Consider the following 19356-nt stretch of genomic DNA (forward strand, 5'->3'; position numbering starts at 1 on the left):
AAACTTCTAGAAGAGCTTCAGTACAGATGTCATGAAGGCCAGTGCTTAGAGAATACAGGAGAGAGATGGTTCAAAGTCACAGCAGCTTGAGGAAAAGAGTCATTTGGATCAACAGATTTCCATCAGTTCTGGTCTCACACTGGCCTGGCACTGCTCTAGTAACCCTCAAAGACCAAAAGTCATGTACTCTTTCAGGCCCTTTTCTCTGTGTGTTGACACTTGCATTGGATTTCTAACCTACAGACCGATGAGACAATGAAATTGTGTTGTGATCCATGGAATGTGTGGTCATTTAGGATGGGAGCCTCGGAACATGGACACATCCACGGCACTTCCAGTTCGTCGTCCTTTCTGGATAACTCTGAAGGATGATCACCTTTTCCCACGGACATCCTTTTGTGTAGTGCCTCTTGTCCAATTTTCAATGGGATGTCCATTTTTTCCATGGCAGTTTTTAGATTTTCTTTATATATTCTGCAAGAGTTCTTGGTACACTACTTTTCATAGTATGCCTTTGGAGTCTCTGAATGGTGTCTTTTAAACAGCAAAACTTTTAACATTAATATAGTTCAACACTTTGCACTTTATTTAAGAAATCTGTCCCTCTGACACATGAGGATGTTCCTTGTGTATTATTCTAACACCTTTCTTGTTGCATCTTTCCAACATGGATCAGTAATCCTACTTGAATTGAATTTAGCGTATAGCAAAAGCATATTCATTTCTCCCCAGCAAAATGTAATAAAAAGGGGCTTTGCTCTCCTACTGAACTTTTATACCATATATGTCATTAATGAGGACAAAACATGTGCAAACTTAGTCTTCAATTCTGATCCTCTGGTTTATCTGCTCTCTATGAAACCAGATTATTTTCATTTTTGTAACTCTGTAACAGGTCTTTGATATCTGGAAGCCAAGTCTCTAGGTTTTTCTTTTTCAAGGTTGTCTTACATAGTCTTTGCCTTTTGCATTTCCATGTGAAATTAAAAACCAGTTTTCAATTCACAGTGAGGAACTCTACTGAGATTTTGATGAATCTATAAATCAGGTTGAAGTGGTTTACTATCTCTGTAATTCTGTGATTTTTAGCCTACAGATATGAAATCTTTTTGCATTTATTGAATCAGTTTTTTCCATAATGTGTGATAGTTTCATCATAGCAATTTTATGACTGGCTTCTTTTTAAAATTTCCCACTTGATAATTTCTAGGGTAAGGAAAAAATTGAATTTTAAATTATTAGCCTTGTATGTGTAAAGGTATTTATTTTTTCTTCAATAATTTTTATTGTTGTTATAGAAGGAACATTCCATGTATTTCAGATGCTAATGTAAATGTGTTTGTAAATGGCATCCTTTACATTGTTACCCTATTTGCTTTCTTTGTTTAAAGAGATATAAGGAGGCATAAAGAGGCATTGGATTGGTTCATACTGGCCTTATGCCCATCAGTCTTTCTTGAGTCCAGTTCTGTGCAGGATATAAAACGGGATGACCCACACTCTGCGTATTCAATCCGTCTGCCACTACCGTCGTGTCTCATTTAATTACAGATGAGTTTCTTCTGTCACCTTTGGGAAGCTTTTCCAGCTTCCAGACTTCCCTTCCTTCTGTTTCCTACTTTCTCCTGCTACTGGGGATTGCTTGATGTGTGCAAGGCAAGTACCCTACCACTGGTCCACACACTCAGTGAGTGTGTGTGTGTGTGTGTGTGTGTGTGTGTGTGTGTGTGTGTCCCCACATGTGTATAAGAGCACACTCATGCACGTGTGCGTGCACACAGAGGTCAGAAGTTGGCATCCAATGTTCTTCATTGACTGTTCTCTACTTTACTGAGGCAGGGTCGTCACTGAAGACAGAACTTGCCAGTTCTGCAGGTCTAGTTAGCCAGCTTTCCATGGGATTCCCTGGCTCTGCCTCCTGAGGCTGGGATTACAGGCAGAGCCCCATCAGCTTGGCTTTTCCTGGGTTCCAGAGATCTAGTCTCCCATTCTTGTGCTGGAAGTCAAACTCTCTTTCCCGAGCCGTCTCCCCAGCCCTGACACATTCCTTTTTTCCCCTCCCTTACTGCTCCAGCTAGGCCTTCCATTCCCAAACTGGTAAAAATGGGATGCGCTACAAACATTTATCTTGTTCCCATCAGTAGAGGGGGGAAAAGGTTCTCAATGTTTCACTATTAAGTTTTGTATTTTTAACCAAAGATGTGTTACTGACAATCTTTATCAGACTCACGAAGCTTCTTTGTATTCACAGTTTATCAGCTTTTACATCATATGCAGACATCAAGCTCTGTCTAATGCTTTTTATTGTACTAAACTATTTAGCTGATGTTTTCCCCACCTTTTCTCTTAATATGAAAAGCTCTCTTGCTTAATTTTTTAATACCACACTCCACTTGCCTTCCTAGAGCACCTGTACTTGGCTGTGTGATGCATTATCTTTCCAATATACTGTCACGCTTAATTTGCTGACATTTTGTTTAGGGTTGTCAATATTTTTTGGTAGAAGTTTTCATCTAAAATCTTATTTTCTGCCTCTACTTTGTATGGGAATATTCTTCTTTAAAGATAAGCTTTTGTGAACTAAAAAAAAAAAAAAAAAAAATGACCCAGTTGTGAAGACAAAGTACTGTTCTTCCACACGAACTTGAGTTCAATCATAGTACCCATGTCAGGGGGCTCAGAAATACATGCAGTTCCAGCTCTGGGGGATCTGTCACCCTCCTTTGCCCTCCATGGGCACCTGCACTCATGAACACATATTCATCTCTCTCTCTCTCTCTCTCTCTCTCTCTCTCTCTCTCTCTCTCTCTCTCACACACACACACACACACACACACACACACGTAACTACACATACATACTCATACATACATACATACATACACACAATTAAAATATAAATTTTTTTTTAAATCCTATATTACCTAGTCTTTGTCCACACTGATGCAAGCACACTGTAGTTCTTTTATCTAATTTTTATGTTATTGCATCCTAGTAAAACAGGAACACTTCTGAGGGCAGAATGAGAGAATGTTACAGAGGTCACTACAGCCAGCAGAGTAACCTACTCGCTCAACTCCCGCATTGCTGACAATTCGCAATATGCACTAAATCCATCAAGATGGTCTACTTCAGACGAGCGACTTCTGTACACTGCATGTCCCTGATAGACACACAGTGACGTTAACCATAAGCCATCAGAGCACTCTAGGTAACAGAACTTTTATTTAAAAGTAAAACAAACAAAACAGAAACCTTCCTTTTCAAGTACCATCTGGCAATATCGTTGGATTGTGGTTACTGTGCATACTAATAACCATATTCTCTGCTGCACACGTGATGTCAATGCAGTCCTCACGTGTTCACAAAGTTACATGAATCTAGCTCAAAGTCATCAGAGAAAACTCACCAGAGCTGAACTGGGAGGCTGAGTGTTCGCCCCCTGCAGGAGACCGTGAAACATTGCAGTTCCTCACGGTTGTGCTATGCTCTGTATAGTAAAGCCTTCTGGAGTGGGAAAGGATACATGCCATAAAAAATAAGATAGGGCCTGGCGGTGGTGGCGCACGCCTTTAATCCCAGCACTCGGGAGGCGGATCTCTGTGAGTTCGAGGCCAACCTGGGCTACAGAGTGAGTTCCAGGACAGGCTCCGAAGCTACACAGAGAAACCCTGTCTTGAAAAACAAAACAAAACAAAAGGTAATTTCAGTGAAAAAAGTGGAGATACGGGGCCATTTGTCCTAACCATTCACCTCCAGAGCACTGTTAATTCAATAATAAAATGTGAACGTTGTCTACAAGGCCTGGGCTCCCGAGAGTCTTCTCAGAAATGCAAGGCCTCCTTTGCAGCCAGCACAGGGGATGGAAGGCAGTGGGGCCTTCACCCCCTTCCCGCTCTCCACGTCTATCAACACAAGCACTCCATGGAGAGCTAGATTAGTTGAAGTTGTGCATTGCAAAGCAGCTGATTGCAATAAGTGACAGTCACCTTGAAAGATGACAAGTAGTCAACTCTAAAATATTCAGGGTCATGGATTACGTTTGATTGATTCCACTTGCTGGGCATGTACAGTTCTTTGTGTTTTGCTGGGAAACAATACTGCTGCCTCGTGTTTCCATGGTGATTTCTGAGAGCAGTACTCAAGCTTAAAAGTTACCTTTTAATCAACAGTAATTTTCCTCTAGATGATATTCCCATGGTACCCTGAATAATATTAGCACTGTGTTAATTTACTTTCTGCCTCAGGTCAGGGTGCAGTTCATTCGCTCTGGGCCAGTGAGGTTTATCTGAGGGGATACCGAAGCTGAGAGGCGCGGCAATGAAATTCAAAGTGCAGACCAAAAATAAACGAGAAGGTTGACTTGAATATAAAACTGTTAACTTTAAAATAAAATGTAACAAATAGGTGATGGAGAAAGCACCCTGCTTCAGAAAGTCTTCTTGCCTGCCAGCTCCTAGTCCCCACAAAATCTGTGCCCAGCAACACAACTGTTCTTCCGACACCATTTCTTAGTGTTAGATGACAGTATAAATTTATGCTGTAAACATCAATACATGTTCTATTGATTCTGGCCCAGGCAATAAAATACACTGCTTTAAGGAAAACGTCTACTGATCCAATTAATGCTAATCTTGTTGGGACTCAGAAACACCAGCTAAAGACCACAAAGACTCTGTCTGCTTAATGAATATTAAAAGAATCAGCACAGATTCAAGTGAGTGGCCTAAGAAAGCTGTTATTATCTTAAGCAAAAATCAAAGCAGATGGGAGAGACTTGACACCCATATTCAGAGATGTGCCCGCCTCCCATCGAATCTTTCATGAATGGCTGGGTCCCAGATGGTGGTGGGATCAGCAGCCTGAGTTTAGATACAGCATCTTTAGTCTTCTGGCTGTGATGCATTGTTTCCTTTACAAGTGTTTCATTTAGTGGGCAAGGCAGCGATCATCAAAATCAAAGCAGCCATTGTGAAACAGGTTCTCTGGTATCTCATAAATCAAGTCCTCATTGAGCTTACAACCAAGCTCACACACCCCCACACTCGCCCTCATTCAGCTCATTTCCAGTTCCATGCTGTTGTTCCACGGTCAATGGTGATGAGACACGGAGAAACAGAGAGAGATGTGCTTAGCAAACACATTACATTGACAGGAGTCGGCAAGCACCTCATTAACTACAAAACTCCCACCACGTCTCACCTGTACCTTTTCTGGGACTCCTGTTTAATCCTAGATAATGATAAAAAAAAAAAAAAAAAAAAAAAAACCAAACAAACAAACAAAAAAACAGAAATACATAATCCCAATAAAACAACTCACTTTATCACAGTTATTTATTTACATGCTGGTTCCCATTGCTAGATAGGAAGATTACAGACACAGCATTTTCTCGATTGTTTAGATATTCATAGATACGGCACAGTGTCCAGGAGATGGGGGACTCTAAGTTATAGACAATGAATACATAACAATAGCTGCTGCTTCTATCTCTCATGTACAGGCACCATGCCAGACTATTTTCTTATAATCTTTGTTTGCTCAGCTTTACTGAAGTAAATTAACAAAAATAAATGCACTAAAGGCATACAATGTAATATTTTAAAGCACATATACACAGTGAACTGACAATCACAAACTACCAAACTTCCACCACCTCACAGGTGCCTCGTGTGTGTGTGTGTGTGTGTGTGTGTGTGTGTGTGGATGCGTGTGTGTGTGTGGATGCATGTGTGTGTGTATATGTGTGTGTATGTGTATGCATGTGTGTGTGTGGATGTGTGTGTGGATGCGGGTGTGTGTGTATGTGTGTGTGTGTGTATATGTGTGTGGATGCATGTGTGTGTTTGTGTGTGTGTGTGTGTGTGTTCATGTGTGTGTGTGTGTGTGTGATGGATGCATGTGTGTTACAACAATCACTATCTACTCTGTTACACAGCGTTACTAACTATAGTCATCACGCTGTTCAACAGATCTTCCGAATCCTGAGTAACTCTAACTGTGCAACCTGACTGACATCTCCCATTTCCCTTGACTCCCAACTCTTGGAAACGTTGTTTTTATGAGTTCAGTCTTTTTAGATTCCATCTATAAGTGAGTTTGTATAGTGTTGTGCCTTTCTGTGTTTGGTTTATTTCATCCAGCATAATGTATTCCAGATTCACCTATACTGTTATGAAATGGCAGAGTATCTTTTTCTTAAAAAGCTAGATAATATTATATTGTACACAGCATTCTCTCTCTCTCTCTCTCTCTCTCTCTATATATATATATATATATATATATATATATATATATATATATATATATATAAATAATGTATGTGGTATATAACTTTATTGAGTCATCAAATTTCTTGGAGATATTGATTTCATTTTCTTTGGATGTACACCCTGGAGCGGGGCTGATACTACATGGGAGTTCTATTTTTAATTTTTGAGGATAACTTATTTTCTCTTATTTAATGTTCAGAATAACCTAAGTTCCATTTAACAGCTTAGGCCAGCTATGGAGTCTCATGGACAGAAAGTCACATGCTCAAAGACCTCGTAGTTAATGGCAGGGCTGATCGTTCCCCTCAGGCCAGCGTACGTGGAAGTCCTTGCACTTTCAACCTCACCATCTCCCGCCACCACCATCACCACTTTGCCCAACTCCCCCAGGCTCAGGCTCAGCTGTCAGGTGTGTGGCATGGGGGCATAGGAGGGGGTGGAATTAGGGACCAGCTAGCTGCAGGAGATGGTTGAGTGACAATTCTACACACTGGCACAAACACTGGCAACCTCTGCCCTGCCATGGGTTAGCAGTGATAGGAGCAGGGTGTTTTCTGGACATCTATGACCAAAAAGCTTCTGAAATGCAAATAGTAATTGGACATACCACCACAGAAAGCATGGAAAGAGAGGAAGGAAACAGTAACCATGCTGTGCTTGGGGGAAAAAAATGTGTAGACCTCACGGTGACAAGCCCAAGCTCTTCTGCAGGGGCCTAGCAGAGCCAAGCAGACCAGCAAGAGGTGGGACCAGATAAAGAGCCCACCTCTTTAATAGCGGTAAATGGGGGTAGCTATTATAATTCTATTATTACCTTGTGAAGAACCTGGAGATGTGGATAATATTTTGAACCAATACTTATGGGGTATGGTTTTATCTTCCAAACTAGTTTCTGATTTCTGTGAAAGTCATGCCCATGTGTAACATGTTCCTGTGTCAACCATAGTTCTCAATACATTCCTCTAGATCCTTGTTTCCCAAAGCAGCTACTGTAGGTGGCTAATATTAGAGAAGCCACCCCTTGGAAGAGGCTGCCTGCCTCTTCTAGGGTTTAATTTCCATCAACTGTAGAAAAAAATGGCAGTGGCAAGGGTTTCTCTGTCCCACCTAGAGGATGAGCCTCCTGACAAGAGCCTTGTGTATTCTGACTGGCACAGCAGAGAGCCTTGAGTAAGACAGATCAACCAAATTCACCACGAGATGAACCCATTCGACTCTCATTCCATACTCAGGAAGGAAACTTCTTAATCATTTGTCTAACTGGATCTACCTGTCATAGTAGATGAATCCCCCAGACTTCTCACTGCAAGTCCATAAAGGATGCTAAGACTTTTACAATTGATAATGAAGACTAACACAGTTTTAAAACTTAGAAAAGCTGAAAGGTACACCCTCATCTCCACCTTCACTAACTGCTAGTACCAAGTCCAGCCTCCAGTACACGGGAACTCTTGACCAAACATCATTATAATGACACTATTCCCTTATTCAGAGTGAATGATACTCGGTGTGCTTATATGACATGATTTCTTTGACTTGCCTCTCACTGTTTGCCCCATATCAATGTGAAGAATTTGGGACCAAGAAACACTGCCCAAACTTCAAAAATGGGGAACTTCAATAACGCGTTTAGCCTGAAATATATCGTCTGTCAGAATGTGAAATGCCCTCATAGGCTCATGTGCTTGGACGTTCTGTCCCAACTGAAAGCATTGTTTCTAGAAGGCTGTTGTGCCTTGAAAGAAAATGGCCCCCAAGGGGAGTGGCACTATTAGGAGGTGTGGCTTTGTTGGAGGAAGTGTGTCACTGTGGAGGTGGGCTTTGAGGTTTCCTATGCTCAGTATGGTACACAGTTGCTTCTGCTGCCTGCAGATCAAAATATAAAACTCTCAGCTCCTTCTCCAGCACCATGTCTGCCTGCACACCGCCATGCCACCCGCCATGACAATAATGAACTAAACCTCTGAACTGTATGCTAGCCCCAATTAAATGTATTCCTTTATAAGAGTTGCTGTGGTCGTGGTGTATTTTCATAGCAATAGACTACTCTAAGACAGTTGTATAACTATATTCAACCCATGGTCTGTGGTTTGTGAGAGAATATTTACTTTGACCGATACTGCAACATGATGTTGTCATCTACAAAGATCATGGTTGAGAACTGTGCATTCAATTTACCCCCTTCCAAAATTCACATAATGTTTTAAGATTATGATTTTATGTTGGGATGCATTCATAGTGATCCCAGGCCACACACTGCTGGATATCTTGAGAGAGGAAGCCTCCCTGTAGAGAGTGGGTCACTGGAAGCACATCTTAAGGTTTTACAAGCCAATCGTACTCCCAGTCCATTCTCTGACATTGATACAATATGACTAACCATTGCCTCTCCTGAATCCATGCCTTTCTTAACAGGATGAACTGGATCCCTTCTTAAATCGTGAACCTAAAGGAACCTTCCTTATTAAATTGCCTTTGTTGTGTATTTTGATATAGCCGTGAGAAAAGTAACAAATATACTCATGTAGGTCGCTGTCCTTGAATGGGTTCTGATCCTTCCTGGGATGAATTCCTGACATCCTCCTGGGCCTAGCCCCAAGTGGGCTGCTGTCTTATGTCACAGGATGATGCCTAACGGGTTTTGGACTGAGGGGTTATGATGGTCTGAATGAGAATGGCTTCCACAGGCTTAGATATTTGAATGTTAGGGTCCCAGTTGGTAGAACTGCTTGGGAAAGATTAGGAGGTGTGGCCTTGTGGAGGAGGTGTGGCATTGTGGAGGAGGTGTGGCCTTGTGGAGGAGGTGTGGCCTTGTCAGAGGAGGCGTGGCCCTGTTGGAGGAGGTGTGGCCCTGTTGGAGGAGGCGTGGCCTTGTTGGAGGAGGTGGTTCACTGGAGCTAGGCTTTGAGGTTTCTAAAGTCTATGCTATTTCCAGTTAGCCTTTTCTGCCTCCTGCTTATAGGTGACATGGGCTCTCAGCTATGGCTGCAGTGCCATGCCTACCTGTCTGCTGACATGCGCCCACCACCATGCTCATGGGTTCACCCTCTGAAACTACATACCCCAATAAAGTCTTTCTTCTCTAAGTTGCCTTGGTCATGGGGTTTTTTCACAGCAATAGAAGTTATGAGGACAGGAGAGAGAAGATGAGACAGGGTAGGAGAAAAGGAGGACAAGCCAGACTAACTTTGTTTTTCAATTCACGTTTAAACTATACCATTCTTAAGAAATCTTGATTTTTTTTCCTCAGGGTCTTTAGAAGCTTCCCCATTAGAAGAAGTCATGCCTATTTGAATCCCCACTATACACTTAGAAACAATTACAGTGTGTGTGTGTGTGTGTGTGTGAGAGAGAGAGAGAGAGAGAGTAACTTTTAATTTGCCTAATGTCTTTGTATCAGTTTTACATATTAGCACAGGTTTGTAGACCTTGAAGAATAAAAATAATGAAGAGATGACAATAAAATGCTTTCATGCTTGTAAGTAGTCACCTCTAAAGAGAAGGTCAGTACATGGAAACACAAATTTTCCTTTCCTCTGCAACCTGTCATCTTTTATGAAACATCTGCCAAACAAGAGACTCACCAAACACTTAAAAACTAGCCTTTAAATTTTATCACTAAATCAAGCTCAATTATTTGCCAACGAATCACTATTGTTCAACGCATTTTGGCACCTAATAAGTGTCTGAAACTATTAGGACATTCTGTCTTATAAAGTTGAAATTTAAAGTCATGTTTATTTCAAGTCAAGAATCTTTTTTTTTTTTTTCTTCAGAGCTGAATGCTAGTCTTTCCTAACAGTGGCTGTCCATGTGTGGTGGTGTGTGACTAAGCGGTGAGTCATCAGTAATCCTGCTTTAGCTTTGTTCTCCTTTGCCGTCCCTACACCAAGTCCCATCTCCATTACAAGGCTCCCTTCTCCTGCCACCTGAGATAAAAATCTCTAACAAATAATAAAACAAACCCTCAAAGCATTTCAGTTACAAACACAGCTTCAAGTCAGCCATTAATCCCTCGGCGCCAGCAGAAGAACCGTAAACCCTGAAGGCTGCCTAACACTGGTTCTTCTTCCCACTGTCTACCAAAGGTTGCAGTGGAGAAGCAGACACGGTGGGACCTCTCCGTCCCTAGCCTTGAACCCTCCAAGTCACATCCTCTCAATGTCTGCCTCCTCTGGGGTTGAAGGAAAAAAAGAGGTTCCACAGAAGCAAAGACAATGGTCTTGCTAGCCGGCATACCCTGGATAGTGGCGCCCCACCGGGGCCAGATTTCTCTTTCAGGTGCGGCAGTAGGTTCTTCTCTTATCTGCAGCTCCCTCTTCCTAGCGAGGCCCCTGTCTCCTCTGTCCTACCATCACAGGCAACCCTCTTTAGCAGGATTCGGGAGAGTCTTAGGCCCGCTGTGGTCTCTGATGCACATCTGGGCAATGGGAACATAAGACACTCTTCCCCATCACTGATGAAGGAGGAGTGGCCCTTCAATGGACGACTTTTGTACGCGACCTCCTGGCAAGCAGGTTCTGGTTAAAGACATTCTAGACTTATCATCGCTGGACCACTGTGTGCACTGAAGTGCACAGAACTTTAGGCAACCATGCCATCTCACTGGAGCTTCTTCGTTTGATCTTTGGTCAGAAGAAGGCAGTCTTTCTCCCCCACTATGAGGATGGTGTGATCAATAACACAGCTAAATTAAAAAAAAAAAATCTCTCCATGATCTTAAGTTTCCTGCCTTTCCCAGCTCAGACTTTAGACATGAGTAAGCAGGCTGTGGGCTGAAGCAGTGTGGGGGCAACAGCCTGACTGTCCTGGACCCTCCTGTGGAGGTAAAGCTGAGGTTGTTCATTTCAACACATTTTGTTAACTGGTTCTTTCATCCACCACCAGACTGATTCATAGTGAAACCGGAAGTCTTCTGCCTCCTTGTGATCCTCAGACAGACCTTTGCTGAACTGTCTATTCAACTGCTCTGAGTATTAAATTCACATCCCACATCTGATTCAACTTCTGTGAACTTGTTCATGACAAGGAGAGGCTGCTAGTGGCATCAGAATGTCTGTGTCCACCCCAACCCCTCCTCGAGAGGGAGTTCCTCCTAAGAGTTGTGCTTCTCCTTCACTTAGATCAACAATAATCACACCAGCATTTCTGAGGGGTTCGAAGAACCTGCTCAGGCATAGCCTGCCAGCTCAAAGTCACATTCTCTAAGAGCAAACTGGCTCATAGCACCTCTGGGGACAGAAAAAGGTTATCAGAGGTTTGTTGTGGACTTGGGTTCAAGTTCACTAGTTATCGTCAGAAGACCATTCCTTTTGGTGTGACTGCTGCTTCCTAACATTTAAGTCACTTATTTCTAAAATAAATAAATAAATAACTCATTTAAACCCCACTTTCTCAGTTAGACATTAAGATGCATTCTACACAAACACATGTATTCATTCACAGCCAGTTTCCAACAAGGCTCAAGTCTGTGGTAAACATAAGAAATACCTAGAAATTTATAGGACTGTAACACGATTTTGTTTTCAGTTACCCAAAACATAGCTGTCTTCAGAGAATCCCAAAACTCATAGAATATACAGGCAGGGATTGTTGGCTACGCCCACACATTCTCATTGTCAAAGTTCAAGTTCACAGGAGATCCAGGGGAAGCAGCCAATTCCAAGTGATGAAGCTTGGCAAAGTCCTGGACTGAATTTAATCTGAATTACAGTTTCCAAACCATCTTTCTAAGTCTGTGTAGGCAATTTATGTAATTACACTGGAAGACGCATTTTTCCACACTGAAAATAACAAAGCCCTAAGAGTCTTCATGTTCACAGAGAAAGGTTCAATATTGTAAAAGAAAACCAGTATGCCCACAGAAACTGAATTTCCACATAGGGGCATGCTTCCTGAATTTCTCTCTTTCCTGTCAGTCTGAATGCACTGTAGAGGCCTGAGCCCTTTGCCAGCTCCTCTCCTCCACTCAAGCAAACATCTAATTCATTCACAAGGTGCTTTATTTAGACAGGAACCCTCTGCTTTGATAGTTTGAGCCCAGTTGAATTTGACGAATCACAGTTCCTTGTACACATTGATGGGCAGATTTCTGGAGCAAGCTCAGGACATGTATCCTTGATCAAAAGCAGCAAGAGCAGTGCCTTAAGGAGGTGGGTGGGATGGAATTTGGAACCTGGTTAGTCTGTCAAGACAGGAATGCATCACTTTCTACGAGCTTTTTGTTTGTGGAACTAGCTCAAAAATCAGTTTAAATGCAGAAAATAGAGTTAAAATAGCTAACGTCATTTTTGTCCCACTTTGACAGCAGCAAAATAAATTGAAAACAAAATATGGTTTACAAATTCTAAGCTTTTAATCACAGACAAAAGCCAAAAACCATAAATACCAAGCAAATACGGACTAAGTTAAATGCCAGTCATTTATACATACAATTTAATGATACCCACTTAGAGACGTGCATACACATGGTAGTAGATCAACTAGCCAAGAGAAGGGTCTAGGAACAAATATCATCCACTGTACAAAAGTCATCTAGTTCCAATGGCCACCTGCCCTCTGTCATGTCACTCCAGCTCCCAGAAGACCAAGCCTGGTCTAGTGGAAAATATTCATTTTATACACTCTCTGTTCCCTCTGCAGCCAGAGCACAGGCTGGGAACGTGAACTAAAGAATGGTCTCTTGAAAGAACGTTTCCTCAGAGACTCTAATAGGTGGGTAGAGTACTGTAAAGCAGTGCTTCTCACGGGAAAACCTGGCACAGAGTTGGGGCCAACTTGTTAAAAAGATGCGGGGGGGGGGGGTTGTTACATGAGATAAGGGGTATTTGGCATGACAGTGAATCACAGAAATCTACCCCTTGTGGGTCGTAAGGAAATAGGGATTTTAGAGACTATGATGGCATTAGTTTCCCAAGGGTGAAGGGAAAATTAGAAATGCTCCCCCATTAAAAAAAAACAAAACAAAACAAAAACTTACTCCTTCATTTAACACTTGTCCCAGAGATGAGCCTATTCTGTCTTCCCTCCACATGGAACCCTCATCTCTTCCCTATCTCCTCCCCAACCTGGTTCTTGATGGGTGAGCTAGAAGGAGAATAAAATACCTACAAAAGTCTGGGTTTGTGCTTCTCCCCATCTGGTGGTGGGGAGAGAAAGCAGGGCTACTCTCTGGTTCTGTTTCGTTTTGATTTGGTGTCATGGATGGGAGGGATTGTAAGAATGTCCACAGCTTGCTCAGTACAAACTGCACCCAAGAGGAAATGTAGGATGCACTCTAAAATGGGACTACATAAAGCTTTCAACCAATGACAACCGTTCAGGAAAATACTATTTGTGTGATAAATGACTCACAAAGGTTCTTTCTTAAAAGCAAACAAGAGTGATGCTGCTACCATTTATATTGATAATCTGGTCTGATTCAATTGACAATATAAATGAAGACCAATTAATACTTTCTCTACCTACGATAGACTATTCCTAACTTCCATGAATAATCACCTCTGTAGATACAAAGGCAAGAGTTGATCCAAAGAACCAAGTCGTTTTTGTCTTGTGGGGAGAAAAATCTTGTCTGATAAAAGAAATAATGGCCCTAAAATGGCATTCCTGAAAAAGGAAAATAATACATGCAACACATCACTTGGACAGAAAGAAGGTGTTTCCAGATAATTATGCTCTGTATGCTACAGGACTGGAGGTAACTCATTAACGCTCCCTAAAGTAGCACACATTATTAAGAGGATAATAACAAACTTTGTAATAAAAGTTTGTATATCCAATTATGGCATATGGTTTTCTGAGAGGAAAAAGCAATTAAAGACAGCTGTGTCTTATGTAGATTTCAGAAGACAGTCTCATAGTGGGCTACAACATAAGTCCTCACCCTCACAGTATGACAATACACATTCATACATGTACACACACTTTGTGAGGAGCCTTTCGTATATGAGGTCCAAACACAAAGTCATATTCGCTCATAGGTGTAGAGCAAGTACTACCGCAAAGCTGGAGTTAAGAGGCAGAGATGACATTGTCTCATCTCAGCTCCCACCAAGCATCAGCACTGTGTTTGAAAGGCCTGGGGAGACTCGGCTTTCACCTGTGATGGAAGGCAGGGCATAGTTGGGTGAGTAACCACTTCCTTTCAAATTAGAATTGGGGTATCTCTGACTCTTTTGCCTGCTCTTGAGACTCTTCCTCCTACTGGGTTGCCTTGTCCAGTCTCAATATGAGGGCTTTCGCCTTGTCTTATAGTATCTTGTTTGGTCCTGTTTGGGTGTCATCTCTTGGAGGCCTGCTCTTTTCTGAAGAGGAAATGGAGGGGAGTGTATCTGGGGGAGAAGGGAGTTGGGGAAGAGGAAACTGTGCTTGGGATGTATTGCATGAGAGAAGAACCTATTTTCCATTAAAAAGAAAAGTTCACACACACAAAAAAAAATCAGAACTCATAAGATGTCCCATTACTAGTCCTCAGTCTTCCAAAGGCCAGCCCCATAACTTTGGACAAACTAGTTAATGCCTCCACGACTGGTTTGTTCACCTGCATGACTGACTAGTGGTTGCTCCATGACCACTGGGGTTCTCGATCACATCAGTGCTCAGGAGTCCTTACTTCACTGGCTCCCTCCACTTCTCCCATGGAGCTAGCACTTTATGCTTTGCCCTTGCCTCTCTATTTTATGACCACCTCAAGAAGTGGATATGCAGGAGAAACTTCAAGTAGTTTTCAAAGACAGATCACAGCCTTCCTCCTTTCTCTTCTCGCCCATGCCCCTTGGTGGATGCCTGGATCTTGAGTCACCATGTGAGATATCCAACTATACTAGAACAACCCAGAAAAACCCAGAGAATGGCGGGGCACAGCACTCAAGAGAGAGAAGTAGGAAGATTGAGAGTTTGAGGCAACCTGGCTAGACAGCAAAATTATAAAGGGGACCATTTGTGAAGAGGAGAGAGATATCCGGGAGAGGTCCATGGGAAGATAGGAGAGGATAAAGCAGGAAAAGAAATGCCAAGAACACACAGGGTAACACATGCCTCAGGAAGCTGATCTGTTTGTACCTTCTAGCCTAGGTGACGTTATGGAGAGAGCAGCCCTTGAGACCTAGTCCAGCATGTGACCTCTTCCAAATCCTTTGCCTAGGACCACTCAGCTCAGCCATTCCAGAAGTCCCAGCTCACAAGCACAGTGAGGCTGAGTGTATCACTACAGCTGTTTCCAGCCACTAACATCGAGGTGATTTGTGTGTGTGCAGCCAAAGCAACCGAAGGGGACTAGGGGAGGAAAACAAACCAACAATTCAAAACAAAACAAAACCCTGAAAACTGCTACCTATCCCCAAGGTCAAACAAGAACCCAAGAAAAGAGGCTGTTGAATTCTTCAAGAATGGTGAAGGTGAATACAACTCACCACCCTGTGCCATGAAAAATCAACACAAGAATAATCCTAGTTTTGTTTCCAAACTTGGTAACTTTATATGGATTTTCCTGTGTTCCAGAGTAAAGGAAATGTACCAGGACTGACCCTAAGTGGAACCAACTACAGGAAAAAGGGCAGACTCCAGTTACTTCTGTGTAGGTGCGATACTTCAGCTTGCTGGCTTCCTACTCCCTATCTCTTTAGTAAACCACGTCCAGTAGATACTGTGTGTTTCTTCAAACACAGCTCTGAAAAACATGGGAAAGTAGTAGGGGAAAAAGAAATGGAAGTGGATGGATGAACGGAAGGATGGATGGATGGAGATAGTATCTCACTACGTAGCCCTGCCTGGATTGGAATTTGCTATATAGACTAGGCTGGCCTCTGACCCACAGAAACCACCTGCTTCTGCCTCCTGAGTGCATCATTAAAGGTATATGCCATCACGCCCGGCACAATGTCTTTACTTCTGAAACAGGGTAAGGTTATGAGCTCAGGCTGGCCTCGAACTTGAGATCCCCTTGCTTCAGCCTCCCAAATGTTGGGTTTTGCAGGCTGTCTTAGTCAGAGTTTCTATTGCTGTGAAGACACCATGGAAACTCTTTTGTAAGGAAACATTTAATCAGTATTGGCTTACAATCCAGAGGTTTAGTCCATTATGGTCACAGCAGGAAGCACGGCAGCACACAGGCAGACATGGTGCTGGAGAAGGAGCTGAGAGTTCTACATCCAGATCGGCAGGCAGCAGGAAAAGAGTGAGACACTGGCCCTCCTTGGACATCTGAGACCTCAAAGCTCCACCCCACCCCTGACCCTGTAACATACTTCCTCCAACAAAGTCACACTTCCTAATAATGCCACTTTCTATATGCCTATGGTGGCCATTTTCAAACCGCCACACAGGGATATAAACACACTCAAGGGCCGTAAACAAAAATGGCACCTGTCCTCGGCCCACACAGACGGCGAGTTGGGACACTCAAGTATCCTGATGAAGTTGGAACCAAAAGCAGCGCCAACAAAGTAGCAAACAGTGACCTGCAGGCTGGATGTGGCCGTGAACAAACTTTCCCCTCAGCCTCCCCAGGAAGATTTCAAAACAGGAAACATTCCATTAAAAAGTCAGGCTTTAGGGATGGCTAGACGGCTCAGTGGGTAGAAGCACTCCCTGATCACGCTGGTGCTCTGAGTTCAATCTGAACCCGTGAAGCTGTCCCCTGCCCTTCATGTGTGTGCTGTGACGTATGTGCATGCGTGAATGCATGTGTGTACACACACACACACACACACACACACACACACACACACACACACATTTCTAGCAACCCTTTCCTCCCTGGTCTTCCAACCAGCTGCATCTCCGTTTACGGCATGGCTCTTTATTGGGCACAGTCCCCATCACTCCTGACTGTTTTACGCCTGAGCTCACGTCACCCTCCACATTTCAAGTCACTGTGGACATTTGGGTTTTGGGTCTCATGACCATCACCAAGACAAGAGTTCACATTTTAACACACACACACACACACACACACACACACACAGGTATCTCTCGATGATTTGATTTTTTTTTTTTTTTTTTTTGAAGTTCCCATTGTGTTCTCGGCCCTTGCCAGGTTCTTTCTTTCTGCTCCATACATGGGACTGGCCCAAATGAACCCATGTGCCTACTTACTGCATAAGTCAAATCCTGAGTTATAGTATGATCAGTGAGCGTTGCAGCGCTCAGTTTTCCTCTGGAAAGATCTACTCAGCTTGTGTGACATATCCTAATTATCTTTAAAATAAAGGCTGTGTGTCTCCGCACAGCTCTAGCATTCCTACCACAGTGAATGTGGGCGAGTCCACTGTCAGTCAGAGGAGGACAGACAGGAACAAAGAAATCTCCATACTGTAACCTCCAACAGTGCTTTCACTTAGCAGAAACCGCCTCCCCTGTCCTTCCTAGCAGGGACCACACCGGGCCGTAAGGGGGCTGTCAGGAGTCCAGGCCAGTCATCGTGTTAGAAAAAAATGAACGGACAACTCACCAGTTCTAGACATTGTCTGTGGCCGTAGGCGGCAGCATAATGGATGCTATTGTAGCCTTCCTTGTCCCGGATGGAGGGGTTTGCATCATTTTGAAGCAGAAACTCTAGGCAGCTGTAAGCATAAAGACACAGCCTTAGAAACCTCTGTGCCAGAAGGAGCAATCAGCAAAACCCCCTCTGTAAGGAACATCCCACAATGCACCTTGAGACTGGGAATGCTAGGGAGCCGATTACAATACACAGTTATGTGCTGGGGTGGAAAGAGAGCTCATGCTCTATCTGTCTTTATTTCATCCTAAAATAACGCTCCTAGAAGTCAGGGCAAGCATTAGGAACAACTAGGTAATTAAGTGTCTTTTTCCCTTCTCATCTTAAGGTAGAGGACAGATCCGTCATTGAGATTACCAAATAAGATTAAGATCTCTGTGTTCACAAGTCTCAAATGTAATAAAGGATTGGCCGGGCCATTGCAGCTGGGAAAACACAGGAGAGAAGGGACTATTTCTGACATCACTGTTGGAGATGGCGATCAAGATGCTCAGAACTGTAAGTTTAAAACAGAGTAGGGAGGGAAGAACCCGAGAGGAGACTGAATAGAAAAGACCCAAAGAGTGGCCACACATGTGAAAGGCATCACGAATTCATCCAGGGACTCCACGCGAAGGAAGAAACGTGAGTCACACCATCAGGAATATAGACTAGACAAAATCATGAATTTCAAAAGCCTCTTTTGGCATGGTGGTCATTTTTCTGAAAACTTGGCAAAACAGGCCGCAAGCATGTTTCACCTGCAGCTTCATGCAGCCGAGGACAGCTGGGAATGTGGCCCAGTACAAAAGGGCACTGACTGAAACCATCTACAGGGTTTTCTGCAATGACAGAACTGTGTTCTCGATGTCAAAAGGCCTCCTGGACACACTCGGCAGAGGAGGAGGAGTTTGCCTCGAACTTTGCTGGGGAACCCCAAGTTCTAGAACCCCAGAACCCCGGGATGCACTGGGTATTCTGTTCTTAGAGGGAATAACCAGCTAGACAAACGTGTCCCCAACAAGTCCACGCTGATTCAATTTCTTACCCTACATCAAGACTTGCTAATTTTGGCTTTTTCTGAAACAGGGTCTCATGTAGCCCAGGCTGGCCTCACAACATAGCTGAGGATGGCCTTGCACTTCTTACCCTCCTCCTTCCACCTCCACGCCTGGCATGGTGGCACGAGCCACCACCCACACACGGCTCTCAGGGGCTTAAGATTCCAAATCTAATCCTCTCCATTAAATAAGATTTTCCCATGAGAGCCTTCTATAGTTGATTCACCAGCTTTGAAGTTGCATTTCCTACCTTTTGGTTTAAAGCCAAAGAGATTAAAAAAAAAAAAAAGTAAACTGGTTCTTTAATCTCTAGAAAACTGGTAAAAAGATAAATTTTGTAAACCCAACCTACTTGTCGTATTTATCTATAAAATGCTCCAAAATAAATCAAACTCTTATTAAAGTCCTGCTATCATGCTGTCTTTGGTCCTTCATACCTTAAAAGGAAGTACTTTTTTATTTGGGTAATTCAACATCTGTGGACAGGATCCTGTGCATGACTCACTATAAACTGAATGTAACCCTTTGCATAAATCATCACCAG

The 19356-nt window shown here is 43.1% G+C and overlaps 1 protein-coding gene across 3 annotated transcripts in view; it reads right to left on the reverse strand.

The window, feature by feature from the left end:
• Ankrd44 (ankyrin repeat domain 44) overlaps positions 1-19356 on the reverse strand; it is a 266329-nt gene that overhangs the window by 47800 nt on the left and 199173 nt on the right. For all 3 annotated transcript variants that reach the window (XM_036173295.1, XM_036173294.1, XM_036173293.1), the window contains exon 16: positions 17725-17836. In XM_036173295.1, coding sequence (XP_036029188.1) covers positions 17725-17836 — 112 coding nt within the window. The remainder of the gene's footprint in view (positions 1-17724; positions 17837-19356) is intronic.

This window comes from Onychomys torridus, chromosome 23 (genome assembly GCF_903995425.1).
Source record: "Onychomys torridus chromosome 23, mOncTor1.1, whole genome shotgun sequence".
Taxonomy (NCBI): Eukaryota; Metazoa; Chordata; class Mammalia; order Rodentia; family Cricetidae; genus Onychomys; species Onychomys torridus.